Source organism: Podarcis cretensis (assembly GCF_951804945.1).
Source record: "Podarcis cretensis genome assembly, chromosome: 1".
Classification (NCBI taxonomy): Eukaryota; Metazoa; Chordata; class Lepidosauria; order Squamata; family Lacertidae; genus Podarcis; species Podarcis cretensis.
The window spans coordinates 102,359,039-102,377,423 of NC_137170.1; the positions used below are offsets into that span (position 1 = coordinate 102,359,039).

Genomic DNA, 18,385 nt, shown 5'->3' on the forward strand with positions numbered 1-18,385 from the left:
AAGGAATTCAGCCGGTGCCTGGAGAGTGGCACATTCCTCTGACCGAGGCAGGATTCCAACAGTTAGTGCATTCCCAACTGCCCTGCCCTGAATTTCCTCTCAGAGTTCTACCCACCCACCTCACCCTTTTCAAAGCACTATCAGAGGCTCACTCCTGTTACTTGCTTCTTAGGCTTCCACATGCATCTCTAAAATGATATTTTGACTGCTTTCCTGACATTTATCAGAAACTGTTGTAGTTCCGAACCACTTATTTGCCAAAAGAGTGTGGAAGTAAATTTTCAGAGGTCATTGGCAGAGGCAGACTAAATATATTAGATGCATGACACTCAAGGTGGGGTCAGGGAGATAGGGAAGGATAAGCCCTGGTGTGTGTACCCTGAGTATGTCAGACTTGTCACTGTGTGGTTCTTGCAGTCAGTTCTAACAATATACTTGGTTACCAGCTTAAACTAAAGAGTAGTTTATTTGAGTAGCATACTTGTGAGCAGTGTATCATGAGAGCCATAAATTCATGTGACATTGCAGTTCCTCTTTCACAGATATAAAAATTTGCAGGTTGCACTACCCATGCTAGTATACTGCACGCACCACTGACATATCACTGTCACTGACCAGAAACAGAGAATTGTTGAGATTAAAATCTTTATTTCCCAAGTTCTGAGCAGTCTTTCTATTGCAGATAGAGATAGAGATAGCTGCCCATGAAACTTGTTTTTTTGGGGGTATAAGTTTCAGGAAGTATTAGGAGCCCCAAATTGTTCTCCTGCTTTGATCAAAATCCAAGTCAGAAACAAATTCCCACCCTACCCAGCAAACTTCCTTCCCTGCCAACCTCTGGTTCTTTTCATGCTTTCAATTTACTTACGTAGTGCAGACACATTTCAGCAACGCAAGCAGCTGTGGGGAGAAGGAAGGCTGGAGAATTTAGCCACCATGACGGCATGCAGGAACCATTCATCTTGTTCCTTCATCAATTTCCAAAGAACTGGGTTATATGTTGTTGTTGTTGTTGTTGTTGTTGTTGTTGTTAATACCCCATCCAGCTGGCTGGGTTCCCCCAGCTACTCTGGACAGTTATATATCTATTTTGTATTGGCATCCATAAATTTCATAACTGTATCTTACTCCATGTTGATGTGGCTGGTTACTTCTGAAAAAGTTGCAAATTAGGGGTAGGGCCACCTTAAACTAATGAAATGAATAAGTGTTAATAATTATGGACTAATAAATATTTTACCTTTTTTTACAGTTATCATTCTTTAAGCCTACCTCAGATCGCTATAAAATCCTTCTGGAAGCCAAAGCTTTCCCCTCCGACCATGTAAGGAATTAATATTGCATAATATTTGTGTTATCCATTGTGACTTTCAAAAGCATATCAGCAATCCTGTCTCATTATTTATTACCTGATCCTCCTTTAGAAATAACAGGAAATCTGGTCATGTTCTCTTGGGCTTGGCATATTTTACTGATCATGCCTTTATTCTTTTTGTTCAAATAAAAACCTTGCACAAGGAAAAGATTGAATGGCCATATTGATTTATTAGTCCTTTTAAAGACATTGAACAAGCTGTTGGTCTAAATCAACAACAGGTTGTAAATGTTTTATTAATTCTTGTTTCTGTTTTACTTTATGAAACCAAATCAATACAAAGCTCACAACATTAACAGTTTTATATCCCTAGACAGATAGGGAAATGCTTGTCCATGGTGCTTTAGATTACTAATTCAAACATCATTTGTGTGCTATAAAATGAGACAATAGCCCATGCATCACAGATTGCAGCAAATTAATCTTCAGATTTGTGACTCACTGCTACTTTATCAAACTCTGTAAACACTCAGAAATTGATGGGATATTTGATCACTGAGCCACTATAAAAATCTCTACAAATGCAACTCACATAGGGTGCAATTCAGACCCTTTCTGGGCTGCCAAACAATCAGTTGACATGACACCTTTTTCCAGCTAATATTCTTTTGTTGCTCATATGTTGTATGACATATCTTCCTTCAATGCAGTAGTTTAGTTCTGGGAATATTACAACATTTTTTGAGCTTGGAAATTGCACCTGTAATTTATTTTGCATGAATGGGTGTCTCCTTCACTTCAATGAGAACATTTCCCCCTCTATGGAATGCATACATGGGGTTCCCTACTTGGATTGGAATGATAGTGGAGGACAAAGAGTTCAAGTCCCCTACCCATGTAAGAATTTGGGATAGGGAGTTATGTATGCACTGACAATTTACTTTTAGAAAACCCTGCATTTAAAGGCACAACTGCATAACTAATGTTAGATGTTGTTTGAGCCATAGACAGATTCCAAGGCATCTCTGTGTCTCTGCTCCAGCCTGCCTTCAGCTAGCCCACCAATATGGTTTTGCCCTTCCGCCCCCGCATGGAGTTCTACCTTAAGTTCTGGCAACCTTCTTTCAATGTCCCAACCTTTGTTAAGCGGCCCCTCCACTTCTCCAAACTTTTCTGTTTTAAAAGGGAAACATTTTTTCCCCTGCGTTGGCATCACACCCCTTCCCTGTAAACTTGGCAACCCCCTTTTTACACAGACTCAGGGATCTTTCTTTGATGTGTTGATGTCCAGCCACTGTTTCATAATGGCTTGCACTCAACTAGCCCAGCCAGGCTAGATTGCATAAGCTAAACTTCCATGTTTCACCCAGTTCAGGAGAACTTTTGCAGCCTTTAGGTCTCCTTCAATACCCCAAGTATTAGCTAAATTCTGACATTTATTAATTTCCAACATTCACTAACTTCCTAGAATTGTGAGGGCCTTTGCACCTTCAGACTCTGGTATCCCAGATCTATAACAATATGAAACCAAGGAAGAGCTACGTTTTTGTGCTTTGGTCCCACACGGCTGAGGGCTACATAGAAATAATACAAACATCCAGGGAGGGCAGATTGCATGAGTGTATTCCATGTAGTTGGCATTTCTCTCCCAGTGTGCTGAGTGGGAAAGACCCCTCAAAGGTCTTTTCTCTTCAGTCTTTTACCATTAACCCTTGTAGCTGTGATAAATCTGATGTGGCTTCTGCCTAGTCTGTTTTCTCCCTGATTGTCTCTGCAGGCTGAGTATTCCTCTTATGTGCTCTGGCATACGTTACCCAGATTTTAAAAGGAAGATAGTAGCATGCCTTTCCTCCATCTGATACCACACGACAGATCTGCAACTAACTCTCAGTTTAAAGGAGATTGAGTGTGGGGAATGGGGGCAGTGCACCTGTGAGATTAATACAACTTGCTGCTTTTTTGACTATCAAGTTGGTTATACTGAATTTCATTTTGTTCTGCAATAGCTACTGTATATTTTTTATTATGATTTCTATTTCTCTCCCCAAGTATACCCATTTAGCAAGCCTACTTCATAATACTATGCATAAGCTACCATAGAGGTTGCTGTTGGAAAGTTATTTCCTACATTTGTATAAAACCATAGATACAGTTCCAGAGGACTGGTTTCAGGCCAGGGGTTTGGATGGAAGCTAAGCGTTTTGAGAGTGAATTCCTAATTTGCATGTTTCACACCAACCAGTTGCACTCAGATAAGGGGTGGCTCCCAAGAAAAAAGTGACAGACTTTCCTGTGTTTGCATATAGCATCATATCCGAAGATAATTGGGGAAAACCATGAAGATTAGCCGAGTACCCAACCCCCAGTAATCTTTAGAAGCACTGAAGCAAGAGGAAGATAGCAATGATCTGTGTGGGCTTAGCAGGGCCTTTCCGCTGTTAGAACATGTCAACCATACCACTTAATCAATAATAATAATAATAATAATAATAATAATAATAATAATCTACTCTGACTGACAGCAGCTTTCCAGGCTCTCATGCAGAAGTCTTCCACATCACGTGCCACCTAGTCCTTTAAAGTGGAGATGCCAGGCACTGAACCTACAACTTTATGGATGCAAAGCATGTGTTCTACCACTGAGTTATGTCCTTGGATACTGGCCCTTGGATAGCTCAGTTGGTTAGAGCATGATGCTAATAAAGCCAAAGTTGCGGGTTTGAACCCTGTATGGGACAGCTGCTTATTCCTGCATTGCAATGGGTTGGACTAGCTGAACCTCAGGGTCCCTTCCAACTCTACAATTCTATGATACTATGTTTCTGTGGTTCCCTGAATTGCAAAGAGGAAGAGACCATGTAGAACTGGAAACGTTTTTCAGAGATTTGCCCAAGCACATCATGCACACACATCCTACTGATTGTTGCTATGCGAAAGAAATGCTTCTTTTGTTGTTTACATTTGCTCACTAAAAACAATCAATATTTTATTTACAGTATGCTGTTGAGTCTCAACTCCAATTTCATGGGTTAGATATGGAGAGCAGTATGCTTATGATAGAACCACAAGAGGTTTGTAATGGGTATTTTATATTGATATCTAATCAAGAATGGATATTGGTATGCTTATGCTTTATTTTCTTTGCAACTTATTATAAATAACCTGCTGTGAACTTCTGAGACAAGAAAACTAAATGCTTATTATTCTTAGAATTTCCTTGTCTTCCCAGATCTACCTTTTTGTCTAAAAAGCTTCCACGTCGATGGATGATTGTGAAACCCCTGCTGATGCTATACTTGACTGTATAGGGGTTATTCATCGCACCCTGTCTAATATAGTACATCTCTGTTAGCACTTTGCTAAAGTATATATTCAGTTTTCAGTGTAGCCCTCCAGTGGTTCTTCACAGCAAATTCCCACATCCTTTTATTTTTTTATTTTTTTTTTAATAATATTTATTAAAAATTTTCCAGAATAAAAAGGAAAGATAGCAAGAAAAAAAGAAAAAACAAATATGATTTACACTTGGTTTCAGTGGCATCTTTCCCGGACTTCCCCCCCCTCCCCCTCTTGTATTCCATTTCCCTTAAATTGATTCCACAGATTCTTACCCCAAATTTTAAAACCTTATTTGCAATTTTAAATAACCCATTTATTCCAAATTAATTTATCTTATTTATCTTAATGAACCATTTCTCCTTATATTTTATATAATTCCCTAAGATCGACCCCATTTCCCTTCCACGAATTCCCCTATTTTCAAACAACAAACATGAAAAAAGAAAAGAAAGAAATAATATATAATTTTACAGCCTTTGGATTCCAAATCTCCCCCCCCCCATTCCCCGGTTCCAATCCCCAAAGTTCATCCATTGTCTACTGCCAGCCTGGTGTATCCACGTCTATATCTCAACTCCACTTTGCCGTCTTTTGATAGCTTTTAATTTCAGAAAGTCCAATCTCGAAAAAACTCTCAGAAAAAGTCATTGTTCTTCCATCCAGGCCTTTATGTTTAAGAGTCTAACTTAAATTCTATTTCTTGGTCCTTTTAAAGTCTGGATGTTCCAAATACTCCGGCTTCAAATTTGGTCCAGCTCTTATTCCTCAGGTTGCTTTTTCCTGTTCTGCTGCAGAAACCTTCTAATTCAGAAACTTCTTGTTCTCCACAGAGGCTTTTGTTATTCAGGAACATAACTTGCGTCAAGTCCCTTCCTTTCTTCAATAGATAAATCCATTGTCTCCTTTAGTATAGAAACCTCTGTAGACAAAATAATGCTTCGTTTTTTCAGCTTTCCCAAGAGATAACAGATCCTGCTCAAATTCATAGTATTTTTCCACTTGCTGCTACTGTTGCAATGTCCCAGCCTCCCTCTAGAGGGAATATGGTAACTTAATTTCTTTCAAAATCAGACCCAAAAGTCAAATAACTTGTTGCCTTTATTTCCAATAATTTATGTCCAAATTGTAACAAATCTAACCAGCAAAGCCATCGTAACAAAGTTCTCTTTTATTTTCCTGCTTTGACAGCTACTTTGACAGCTGTCAAAGTTTCTGTGTCTCTTCACCAGTCTCTCATAGCGGATCATTCCCGGTTCCCAGGGGGGTTGCATTTTAGTTCCCACAAATCAGTCTTCTCCTCCAGCACAATTATTGTAATTTCCCTTCGTGAAGTTAAAAATTTTTTTCAGGTAAACAAGTTCATCTCTCGATCTTAGTTGTCAAATCCTTGCGTTGAGCCATCTACAACAGGGGGGGGGGCGGACTTCCTTTTTGTATTCCCCCCGCTCGCTCCAAATTCAAAGATCAAATTTCCCTTTTAAGTCCAATCAATTTACTCACGGGTTGTTCCTTTTAGTCCAAATCCGAAATTTTCAAAGAAGAAGTCGTTGCTCTCCGCTGAATGGCATGCGGCTTCGCTGGGCAGGGGAAGCATTGGACTCACAGCACCACACACCCCCCTCCCCGTCACCCGCTCTGCAGCCTTTAAAAAGGCTCCTTCGCGGGTCGGGGGGCGCAAACGGTGCCCGCCGAGTCACCAAGTCCATGGGCATCTCCGCCCATGGTTTTTGAGGGTCCCTGCGTCGCCGGCACGGCAGGACCCGACCCCTACCCAGCCGACTCCCTCCGGAGCTCGGAGGGAGTCCGCCATTCGGCGATGGCGCCGACCCGGAAGTCCAAATTCCCACATCCTTTTAAACATTCATGAGTTTAAGAAGTGATTTGGGATTTTACCAGCATTGATTGTGAAGGTGTATAAAATACTGACAGTGAATTGTTATAACTTCATTGTGCTGTGCATTCAGATTATCTGGATCAGAACCTGTATGATTTACTTGCTCAGCCCCTATATTTCTTTCTTTGTCTCTAATGTGAGATAATTTGTGTTGTCACTAATTTGACCTTGGACCTGCATACTTAAAGGACCACTTTCCCCCATAGAAGCCTGCCCATTTTCACAGACCATAAAAACATGGACAGGAGCAACTGGGGAAAGGGTGTATATGTTGTTGTTGTTGTTGTTTTGCTCACATGGAATCAGCCCATATGTCTTTTTAACACCAGGCAAAGTCATTTTTTTATAGGTGTTACCAGAAAGTATCAGTGCCTCCCTGCATTTTGTCCCTACCTTGACTCAAATTCTCTTGTTTTTTCTGGATATCTTAGCTGGCAAAACCTTACAAATTTGGAAATAATTTATCATTGACATTTCACTGAAATAGAAAAGATAATGCCCTAACACTACATATGAACACTGTATATATCAGCCTGGCAACATTTGGTTGAACCAAAGCCAAATCTTTGTGTATTATTTCGCTCAAGACAACACTGTGCCCCAAATCAACTGGCTGCTGAGAGCCCTGAGTCCTTATATGACTTTCCAATTCATGCTGAAACACACTCACCTAAAGCCCAAATACCCCTCTATTCAGAAAAGTACAGATGACAATATTTGTCTTTTGTGCACCTGAAAATTTCCCTTTGTGTTGCTGCCCTAGTTTTTGTTCATCATCCTCAGTCTATAACTAGTCTTGGAACCCTGAACATAGTGTGATTTCAGTTTGAGAGGGGAATTGTTGCTGAGATGCACTCAGTAGAGTAGAACCACACCCACAGTGAAAGAATGTTCTCCTTGCACCAGAACTTTCCCTCTCCACAGGGGCTTATTCTCTGAACACAGGAAAGTAGATTTTAGATGACTACAGTGGTACCTTGGTTTAAGAACAGCTTAGTTTATGAACAACTTGGATTAAGAACACTGCAAACCCGGAAGTAGGTGTTTTGGTTTGTGAACTTTGCCTTGGAATAAGAACATGTTTCGCTTCCTGTTGAGTGTGTTCCATTTGTAAATTGAGTCCCCTGCTGCTATGGGAAAGCACACCTTGGTTTAAGAACACTTTGGTTTAAGAACAGACTTCCGGAACATCTTAAGTTTGTAAACCAAAGTACCACTGTATATAGACACATATGCCGAGCAGGTATGATGAAAAAGCTTTTTTTAAAAAAAGAAGAAGCATTAGCTTAAATGAAATTAATTTTATCCACTCCTCTAAGCTTTAAATCTTACATTTTTAAAACCATTGTTTCATTGTGGATTGTTTTTTACTTTTTATAGTATTAGATAGCCTGATTTTATTCATAACTAAGGGAATTTACACAAATAAATAGATTTCCACTTTATTATTTTGTATGTGTTTTTAGGACTGTATTAAAAATGGAGTGGACTTATATTTTTCGATATATTTAAATCATGTTTTTTAGTTATTTTTAAATGTTTCTACAAATCTAAACTGAATAATCGGAGGATGATATTCCTTACATTGAATACTCCTACACTGATACTTGTATGTTCCTCATTCTGTACTTCCTCTGAATATATATATTTGTGAGCTTCAGTATATGTGAGTCTCAGTATGTAGAATACTCTCTGTTTTATAGAAGTCCTATGAAGACTACATACAGTTTCCTTTATTACTACAGCAACGCGTTTCTGCTTGGAGGAGTATGTAATTAGGATCGTTATAAAAGAATACCATGAAGAACTTTTGTTACTTTATAGTAGAGCTGTTGATGACCTTTTGATTCTTGAAAAAAGTCCTTTTCCAGAGAAGTGAGAAGCTACTCTCAAGTCCTTGATAGATGTTGAGAGATCGTTAAGATAATAGGAGCTACTTTCAAATCAGCAAATCTTATCTCAGCTCTTTGCAGTGACATGTCTAATTTCATTTGGAGTTTTCACTGCTTAATTGATCCCTTGGTGATGGTGTGTTTTACATGATCCCTTGCTAAGAGGAAATGAGGAAAGGGAATGGGGGATACAGGCTTTAAAGGATAAAAAGTGATTCCACCCCCCACCCCCGTTCAAATTTCTCTATATTTAATGACTTAAGGGTTTTTACATTTTTGAATTATATGAATGCTATTGTTTCTGAAAGACAAATACAGTAACATTTTTAATAGCTTTCTGTGGGATACAAAGTTTGTCTTAAAAGTGTGAAGAGGGATGCGGGGGGCTGCTTTTTAAGTCTTGTGCAGATGTCAGAACTGAAAATGTCATATAAATAGATTGCTGAGTCTTGACCAGCTTGACATCTTTATGTTGTTGTGTATATGTCAGCGGTGACATGTTAGGACAAATTAGGATGTCACTGAAATCCTAATTTGGCAGAGAACCACAGGATGCAAAGTGATTGACACTGCTTTTTCCTTAAGAATGGCAGTGTCCATCAACTGAGGTGTGTATGGCTATGCTTTAGGCTATACACACAGGTTCACATAAGAAGAGCTCTTCAGAATCAGAACAAAGGCCCATCTATACCAGCATCTTCTTTCCCACAGCCATGTAACTCTGGTGAGTCCACAAGCGCAGTTCAAAGGCGTTAACTCTCTCCCACTGTTATTCCTCAGAAGCTGCTATTCAGCGGCATATTTAACTCTGAATCTTGAAGTTCCATACATTCCACATACTGCCATGACGAACACCTATGGTTATAGACACATATTCTGTGGATTTTTAAGACTATATGAAGTAATGCACATTATAACATTTTGTGAAAGGCTGCAAATAATACGACTAAATTAAGGCTCACAGGAGATAGAAATGTGGCATGTTTGGTTTTTTTTTATAAATTTTTTATTAAGAGTTTTGTTAATACAATAAAGAAAAAAAGACAGAATAAACAGAGAACAAACAGAGAATAAAACAAACATAAAATTTTACATCTTGTAATAACCATCTTTTCTTCATTTTTTCCTTTTGGACTTCCTCACATCTCTCGCTCCTACATTCCAAGTTTATAAAACTTTAGCCAGCAACTTATCACCTTATTTTCATTCTTATTGTACACAATTCCAATATTTTATCCCTAACTTTGAATATTTTTATCAAAATCTTAAATACCTAGTTTTAACATGATATTCATTCAAAATTTGTCTTTCTCATGAAATTCACTCATTCTCATAGTCTTTTCAGCTAACTTTATGGTGCCCTGTTATTTTCAAATCTCTCATCCTTCTTAACACTCATATAATTTACAGTGTTTTTGAAGATAGTCCTTAAAATTCTTCCAATCCTCCTCCACTGCTTCTTCTCCCAGGTCTCGGATTCTGCCGGTCATTTCTGCTAGCTCCATGTAGTCCATCAGTTGCATCTGCCATTCTTTCAGCGTGGGAAATGTGGCATGTTTGGACAATTGTCATGTGTCCATATGGTGATACCATAATTTCCATTCTCAATTGCGAGTGTCTTAATTTTAGATTGGAAAACTGAATCTTCTGATGACGCATGGTTAATAGCAAGCTGGGCCATAGCTTCTTGGGGAAGGCTCACAGTAGTCACCAGCATGTCCCCCTCTGTGTATGCTCTTTGAATCAAAATTAACATCTTTTTACATCTTAAAAAACAAAAACAAAGCCAATTAAGGGAATCATGAAGTGTTCAAGCAAGCAAAACATATAAGGAAGCAACGTGAATATCCTTTTTAATAATAATGATAATGATAATGATAAGAATAGTAATAAGAATAATTTACCATCTTGAAGCTATGTTACTAATGATCATTCACCCATTCAAAGGTTACTCCAGGGCTCTTTCATAGATTACTGCCATGTTAAGGATTTGCTTTTGATCGCTTACTGAAGTCAGCAAGGCACATCATAAAAAATAGATTATGAAACAAGAAATGACAGTTTCAGCACTGCCAGGGTTGATATAAAATATGTGCTTAAATTTATTTCAGGGGGAGGAGACCTTGAGAACTGAAGATATCCTTGCTGTAATTGAGAAGGAAGGGGACTCTATTGCCATAATTCTGTTCAGTGGTGTGCAGTACTACACAGGACAGCTGTTTGACATCCCAAGAATAACAAAGGCTGGTCAAGAGAAGGTACAATTGCTACAGTAGTAAAGATTCACACATCCTTCCCCACAAAAAAACAGAAACCCCTCATGTTCTTGACAGGTTTGACACTTTTGTGGAAATGAACCAATGACAAATGTCACCAACAACCAGGCCCACCAACTCTATGGGGCCAAAGTCTCTTTGACCCCCTCAATATCTGTTGGGAAGGGGCTGGGCCCCCTCAGGGGGCAGAAGAGGCTGAGCATGATGCGGCTTCAGTGGCTGGCTCCTCCTGAGCATGAGAGAGTAGGAGCCTCTGGTCATTGAAGCCACGCCATGCTGGTCTCCATGCTTGGCCTTCTCCAGGTGATGTAACGTATGCATGATGTGTGTCGCACACATGATATCACACAGGATACACGCATAACATCACATGTGTACCGCACATCGGGCCCCTGAATCTTGGGTGCAAGTTGGAGCCTCTGCCAACAATGGTTCAAGTAGAAATCAAAAATGGTTTGTTGCAAATGTATATTGGTTGCTGCTAGGGAATAGTTGTGCTGGCTAAGTGTTTGACATAATAATGAGCAGCCTGCTTAACAATACTAATACTTAAACAAATTGTCTTTTTTTTAAAAAAAAAAAATTGTCAATTCAGGAGATACTGTTGAGGGATAGGGCTGGGAAGTGAGAGGCTTGTCAAAATAGAATATTAAAACTGCACCCTTTTTCTGCTATTAAGCCTGGCAGCCAGACTGAGTTAACCAATGTGCTAAATTAAGGTTACCAGATGTCCCTGTTTCCTGGGGACAGTCCCCGGATTTACAAATCAGTCCCCATACAAAATCCATTGAAATTGAAAAGTGTCGCCGGATTAATTGAAAAAAATCTGGTAACCTTATGCTAAATGTGCTGTAACGTAGAGCTCCACCTGATGCATCAGCTTTTCTGTACAGGCATACCTCAGGGATATTGCAGTTCCAGACCACTACAATAAAGTGAATGTCACAATAATATGAATCAAAGAAATTTTGGGTTCCCAGTGCACTTAAAAGTTATTTTTAAACTGTACCATAGTCTATTAAGCCAGGCCCCCTTGGCTGCAGGGGCAGAAGTGGAAAAACTCAGCTCCAGCCCTAGCCAACTCCATTCCCATGGACAGTACAGAGGCTGTAGGGGCTTCCTTCCTTTGGAAGTGGCCAGCTGCCTGGAGCTGCACCAAATCCTCATATGGAACAATATCTGCGAAGCACAAGAAAGTGTGGTGTGCCTAAAATGAGGTGTGCCTGTGTTTGTTTGAAACTGCCACCTACTTAGCAAAAGATTGGCTGTGTTTTCTATTCATTGACTCCTTTAACACTAGCTAGTAGACAAGGTTGAAAGGTCTTGAAGTTTCACTCATTTGACACTTGAGTTCCTCCACTGTCATTGGAACCTATTCTCTGCCTTAAACTCCAGAAATGTTGTATAAAATGATCTCCAAATTGACTGCATTCACACTCCTTAAGTGCTCTTCTGTGTACCATGTTAGGCCTAACTAGTTCTTTGTCCCAACCCTTTCAAGAAATAGCCAAGTGCTCACGTAGTTCAAAGATCTATTCATGCTGCTGTTGTGAAAAACCATTCCTCCAATTCTCTGGAGAGGCTTTATATTTCAAAGCCAACCATTTTGGGTGTGAGAAGCTTTTCATCGATGAGTGGCACCAACAATTTTATTTATAAAAAAAATCCAAGAATTAAGCACACCCTCTCAGGTCTTCCTTTAAAAAAACACCAAAACCCTGTAATCAACTTTATACAATTAGTATTGACAGCTGTTGCCTAAGATCTGGGTGTATTCTGTTCATCTAAATCACACATGCAGAATTATGTATCCAGAATCTCAAGAAAGGTGGTTGTTTTTTACAGCACAGTCTTGTGCACATTTACTCAGAAGTAAGTTCAGCTGAGTTCAGTGGGACTTGCTTTCAAGTAATTTTTTGGGTTGGTTGTTTAAGGCCATTGTTTTAGTTGCTTAGGCTATGGAATTATACTTGAAAACATCTGGCCAGTGTATGCTAAGATAAAGTAGGGAAGGAAACAGGACCTCCAGATGTAAAGGGTTTTGTTCTTTGCTAGCAGGCATGCCAAGCTATACATTAAAATTTGCAAATGAATGCACATTTTATTAATATTCACAATATGTTCAGCTAGCAGGATATTTTTTGGTTAGGAATTAAGGTTTTATTAATGCAGAGTATACATAGCATTCTCCTTGACCAGCTCTTAAAAGCCATGTTGAATTTAAAGGGCTTCCGCTCAGGAGCTCTCCAGGAAGCAAGAAGCCTATCTCAGTGGGTGGGTGAAGGAACCCTGAAGTGCAACCTTGACAAATCTAGCTTTTTAGCATGCTTTACTTTGAAAGTTTGGGGAATAGGTGACAGTTTGGCTCGCAAGGCAGTTTTCCCCAAGCCATGCCCACTTGCCCTGCACCTATGGAGTCTGGAGTGGGGCAGGTAAAGAAGTGGCTCCTTTCTGCAAGCAGGGCTTACAGATGTTGATCAACTGATTGTCAGAGCTCATAACCCATGTGCCTTTGCTGATGTGCTTTGATTTCATGGTGATGTCAGGTGATTGAAAAGTGGGCAGTGGAATTGGAAAGGGTTGAGGGAGGGGGAGGTTGGGGTAAGGTCAGGATCTGGTCTGCTGGTTGGATCCAGCTCCACACCCCTGCTATAAAGGAACAAAATTAGGCACAGTTTGCATAGTGGACTGTTTTTTTTTAATGGGCATCCATATTGTCATGTTTTACTCACTTTATTTTTCAGAATGATCTGTACTGGGACTAGAGCAATTGCAAGGCCAGTTCAACATAGCCAAATCCACTGAAACTTTGCATTCCTTTTTAGTTCAACAGATTAAAAATGGTCAAGCAAGTTGAAGCTTATGTAATTTGCTTCAATATAAGAGGTGTTTGTGTATTTCATCAACAGTTGGTTCAGTGGCTGCCTTTTCCCCAACTCAGTAGCATCTTCTGTTGCAATATTTTGCATTCCATCAGGAGGGCTGGTTTGCTCCTGGTGGTACTGACAGTATTCCTATTCAGCTCAGCAATTTCACAGGAGACAGGCAGATTACTGAGTATATCACCTCCATGAGGTAACTCATTTTCAGTGACTCATCCTTGAGGAATTTACAAAAAAGACAGACTCTACAGACATATCTCAGGGATTCTTTTTAACCTCAGGAATCAGAAAGAACAATTGTCAATTAAGTGTTCTTATCAAGAGGTCAACAGACTTTCAGGAGGTGTATCTTTTATTGGATGTGCCTTATCTAGCTAGAGACATTTTTAAAAAGCATTGCAGGAATTGAGAGAGTCACAGTGGACATGCTAGCAATGCTAAATAGTAAGTGAATATCCTAATACATATCATTCTATTGATTAAGAATTGTTGCACAAACTGTTGATACTTTTTTTAACACAGTACAATTCTTAGCTTTATTAAATTTGAACTGTGTCTAAACAGAAATGATCTAGACATCCTACAATAGTAAGAAATCCATTTTCATGTAAACAGTTGAGTTTCAATTAATTAATTATTAAAACTAGACATTGTATCTAAAAAGTAGCTAGTCATTATGCACAGATTAATAGTTTACTAAAATGTAACACTCATTTCAATAAGATCACTAAGCATTATTCTAAATACAAGTTCATTCCATTATGTTCTGAAAATCTCTAAACTTAGGAGCAGGAAATTCTCCCTTTGTCTGAAAGAGAAGGCTACTTCATGAGAAATATAGTACACATACACCATGCCCTAGTCCTAATAGCTGAATGTTTGGTGGAGGTAAGGGACAGCCTTAAGCTAGGCTGCTTCTGCTGAGCTTTCTTAACAGATGGGTTTCATCTTGAGAAAGATGTTCCCTGGTAGGCCTATCAGCGGTTCTCAACCTGTGGGTCCCCAGAAGTTGTTGGACTACAACTCCCATCATTCCTGAGCTCTGGCCTTGCTAGATAGGGGTGATGGGAGTTGTAGTTTGACAACATCTGGGGACCCACAGGTTGAGAAAGGCTGGTAGATCATTGCATCTCCTTCTGTAAGTAAGAACATTCAACACATTAAGCTACAGATCTTATCTTTGGGCCAAACTAGACATTATAGTGAATATATTTCTGATATCAAAAATGTCAGCCACACCTGTTGTTGCCAGTTTATTCTCTATATTATCTAATAGATTATATTTGTCTCCTGATGTCACAACATCCTGTGTTGGATGTTGCATTCACACTCCTTAAGTGCTCTTCTGTGTACCATGTCAGGCCTAACTAGTTCTTTGTCCCAACCCTTTCAAGAAATACCCAAGTGCTCACGTAGTTCAAAGATCTATTCATGCTGCTGTTGTGAAAAACCATTCCTCTAATTCTCTGGAGAGGCTTTATATTTCAAAGCCAACCATTTTGGGTGTGAGAAGCTTTTCATCGATGAGTGGCACCAACAATTTTATTTATAAAAAAAATCCAAGAATTAAGCACACCCTCTCAGGTCTTCCTTTAAAAAAACACCAAAACCCTGTAATCAACTTTATACAATTAGTATTGACAGCTGTTGCCTAAGATCTGGGTGTATTCTGTTCATCTAAATCACACATGCAGAATTATGTATCCAGAATCTCAAGAAAGGTGGTTGTTTGCCCCTGTCTGCCCCTGTTCAATATTATTAGCTGTCACTTGTGGGAGGTGAGAGTGAAAGCACAGAGACCATGACATTGGTAAGTTCATAACTTATAAAAATGAAACCGTGAATATTAATAAAAGGAGGAAAGCAGAGAAGAGCCATTTTGTGAAAATCTGCGCTGGGCAAATATTTATTTATTTAGTATATAGATTTACAAAAGAAATCAAAAGACAGTTTTTCCTTTTGTAACTTTGTAATCATTGATTGAAAACTTGCTTCTGTAAGCAAGTTTTTAAACACAATATAAAAGAAGGAACCCGCACACAAATGCGTTCCTGCCAAGGTGGTGGAAGATGGGTTTGAAAGCATTTTGCAAAATAGTTGTCCTAGCATGGTTGGATGCTTTTTCTTTCTCAAAACACAACCACTAACTATGTCATGAGTTTGTAATCCGGTTTTATATTACATGCTTTTCCCCCAACCCATTCAGGAAGCTTTAAAAAAATAATAATGACCGTTTCAGAAAACTTATGACTCTTTCTTCCAGTTTTATCTTTTATAAAAGAAATGTTTCACATTGATTACTTGTGAAAATTACGAGTTTAAACTACTGTACTACTACTCCTGTTGTTCTCAACATTATGTGGCAACTGAGCCTGTTCATCCCTCATTGGACTGTTTGGTGGTGGTTGTGATTTGGCCCCTTAGAGGGCTTCCCCCTGCATAATTTTTTTTTGGGGGGGGGTACTTCTGGGTCTGCTTTTGCTTCTTTATTGTTTATGGGTGGTGTCGTTGTGACAGGATAAGGATGGTTGGTTGGAAAATGAGTTCACTATTAATTGATGATTTCACTATAAAAACTGGCCCTGCGATAAAATGCTGCATGGGACTGCTCATGTTAAGACTTTCATTCAAATACTAATACTTACCTCTAGGATTCTCCATTTCATTCTTCTGGTACATGCCTCCCTTTAGATTGTAAATAGTGTCATATTGGCAACATAGGGATTAGCAAACTCATTATAAGTGCTATTAATGCATGTCAGCGTCACCAACATGGTGCTCATGGGTGCTCATGCGTCATCAGTGGCCTTCCCTGGCACCCACAGGATATCACCCTCTGGCTGAAGATAGGTTTGAAAGAAGCATTCTATTGTAGCCCATATAATAGGCTGTGGGGTGTGTTTGGTTGTAGGGTGCATCACTATTCATGTGTAATGAAGCCTCAAACATGGCCTCAACTCAAACAAGTCACTGTTCAGAGAACTGCTCATTATATTCATTTAATTTGGTTAAAGCAAGGTGGATGGTTTTGGGCAATATGTTCACCACTCCCAATGTCTGTCTTAAAAGTGGTGTGATAATTCACCTAGATGAGTAATTATATAATTAAAAATTAAAAACACTTCTAATATCATCAGAAGAAAGTACATGTATAAGAGTATATTTGGAATGAAATCTATATTTGGAAAGAAGTCTAGACCACAGTGTCTCCATTGCATCTTATCAATTGATTTGTGTCCAGATAGCTAAATCACACTTTTATCATTGGCACATGATAAAAATACTGAAAAGGACAATGAGGTTTTTGCTGCAACTTTTCTGTATTGGTATTCATGAATAGAAGCTAGGTGGTGGTGTTGTAATTTGTGACATCTCCCCACCTCAGTTTTTCTTAAGTACATAATGCTTCTGTGACTGTTTACTTGGAAGTAAATGCCACATGCTAAATGAGACAAAGAAGTGTATATAAAATGACCACATCAGACGGCTAACTGTCTTGGAGAGTCACTGCTTAAGTATTATGATGTTTTGGATTTTTGTGGAGGCATTAATATGTTTTCACCCATGCAATACAAGCCACTTCATCTTTCCAATGCATAAAGTCATCCCCAAACCAGTCCTTTTTGTGTAACTGTTTTATTCAAAGGGATTTTCTTGTTTTAGGAGCAGAGCATATTCCAGTATTATTATGAGGTTGTGGTTTTATAGTATTTATAAATATACATTGAATATTGCATATACTATACATATTGCAGGGATGCAGGTGGCGCTGTGGGTTAAAGCCTCAGCGCCTAGGGCTTGCCGATCGAAAGGTCGGCGGTTCGAATCCCTGCGGTGGGGTGCGCTCCCGCTGCTCGGTCCCAGCGCCTGCCAACCTAGCAGTTCGAAAGCACCTCCGGGTGCAAGTAGATAAATAGGGACCGCTTACCAGCGGGAAGGTAAACGGCGTTTCCGTGTGCGGCTCTGGCTCTGGCTCTGGCCAGAGCAGCTTTGTCACGCTGGCCATGTGACCCGGAAGTGTCTCCGGACAGCGCTGGCCCCTGGCCTCTTAAGTGAGATGGGCGCACAACCCCAGAGTCTGTCAAGACTGCCCCGTACGGGCAGGGGTACCTTTACCTTTACCTTTTATACATATTGCATAGTCCTGCAATAACCTATGTTGGCAAAATGGTAATGGTAGCAAGAGAAGCTCAGCAAATGAAACCTTAACTACTGCTGGAGAGTTCAGCTAAGCTTTCCGGTATATAATAGACTTTGGAACATGGATCTTGATAAGAAAGTATATATGTAAGAACTATTGATCTGTGCTCTCAGCTGACTTCTCACTTGATAGTCAGATCTGGACTTACTCTGAAGAAACTGAGTTCAAGATCAGGGGACAGGTTTAGAGTGAGGGAAGATTTTGAATGAAGCCCACAGTTTTGGTATGCATGGTGTGAAGAAGTAATTTATTTCTGCCTGTCCTGAATCTTCCAGCATTCAGGTTCATTGGATGGCCCCAAGTTCTAGTGTTATGTGAGAGGCAGAAAAGCTTTTCTTTATCCACTTTCTCCTTACCATGCATATAGCCAGATTGGGTTTAATGCTAAACTCTGGTTAGTTTAAATTATAGCTGTATACAGAGAGCTTGCTTCTGTGCAAGCCTTACTTCTGTCCCTTCGCATAGTGCTAAACTATGGTTTAGCATTATTTATTATTATTTTGTTTATTACCTTTGTATACTGCCCTTCTGCCAAGGATCACAGCGCAGAGCACAATATAAAAATACAAAATGAGAATGCAAAATA

The 18,385-nt window shown here is 39.4% G+C and overlaps 1 protein-coding gene across 5 annotated transcripts in view; it reads left to right on the top strand.

Moving 5' to 3' along the window:
• Positions 1-18,385, top strand: part of KYNU (kynureninase) — a 95,698-nt gene that overhangs the window by 39,773 nt on the left and 37,540 nt on the right. For 4 of the 5 annotated variants that reach the window (XM_079994196.1, XM_079994193.1, XM_079994194.1 and 1 more), the window contains 3 exons: positions 1,253-1,324; positions 4,312-4,386; positions 10,552-10,698. In XM_079994196.1, coding sequence (XP_079850322.1) covers positions 1,253-1,324; positions 4,312-4,386; positions 10,552-10,698 — 294 coding nt within the window. The remainder of the gene's footprint in view (positions 1-1,252; positions 1,325-4,311; positions 4,387-10,551; positions 10,699-18,385) is intronic. The other variant, XM_079994195.1, reaches the window with a different exon arrangement.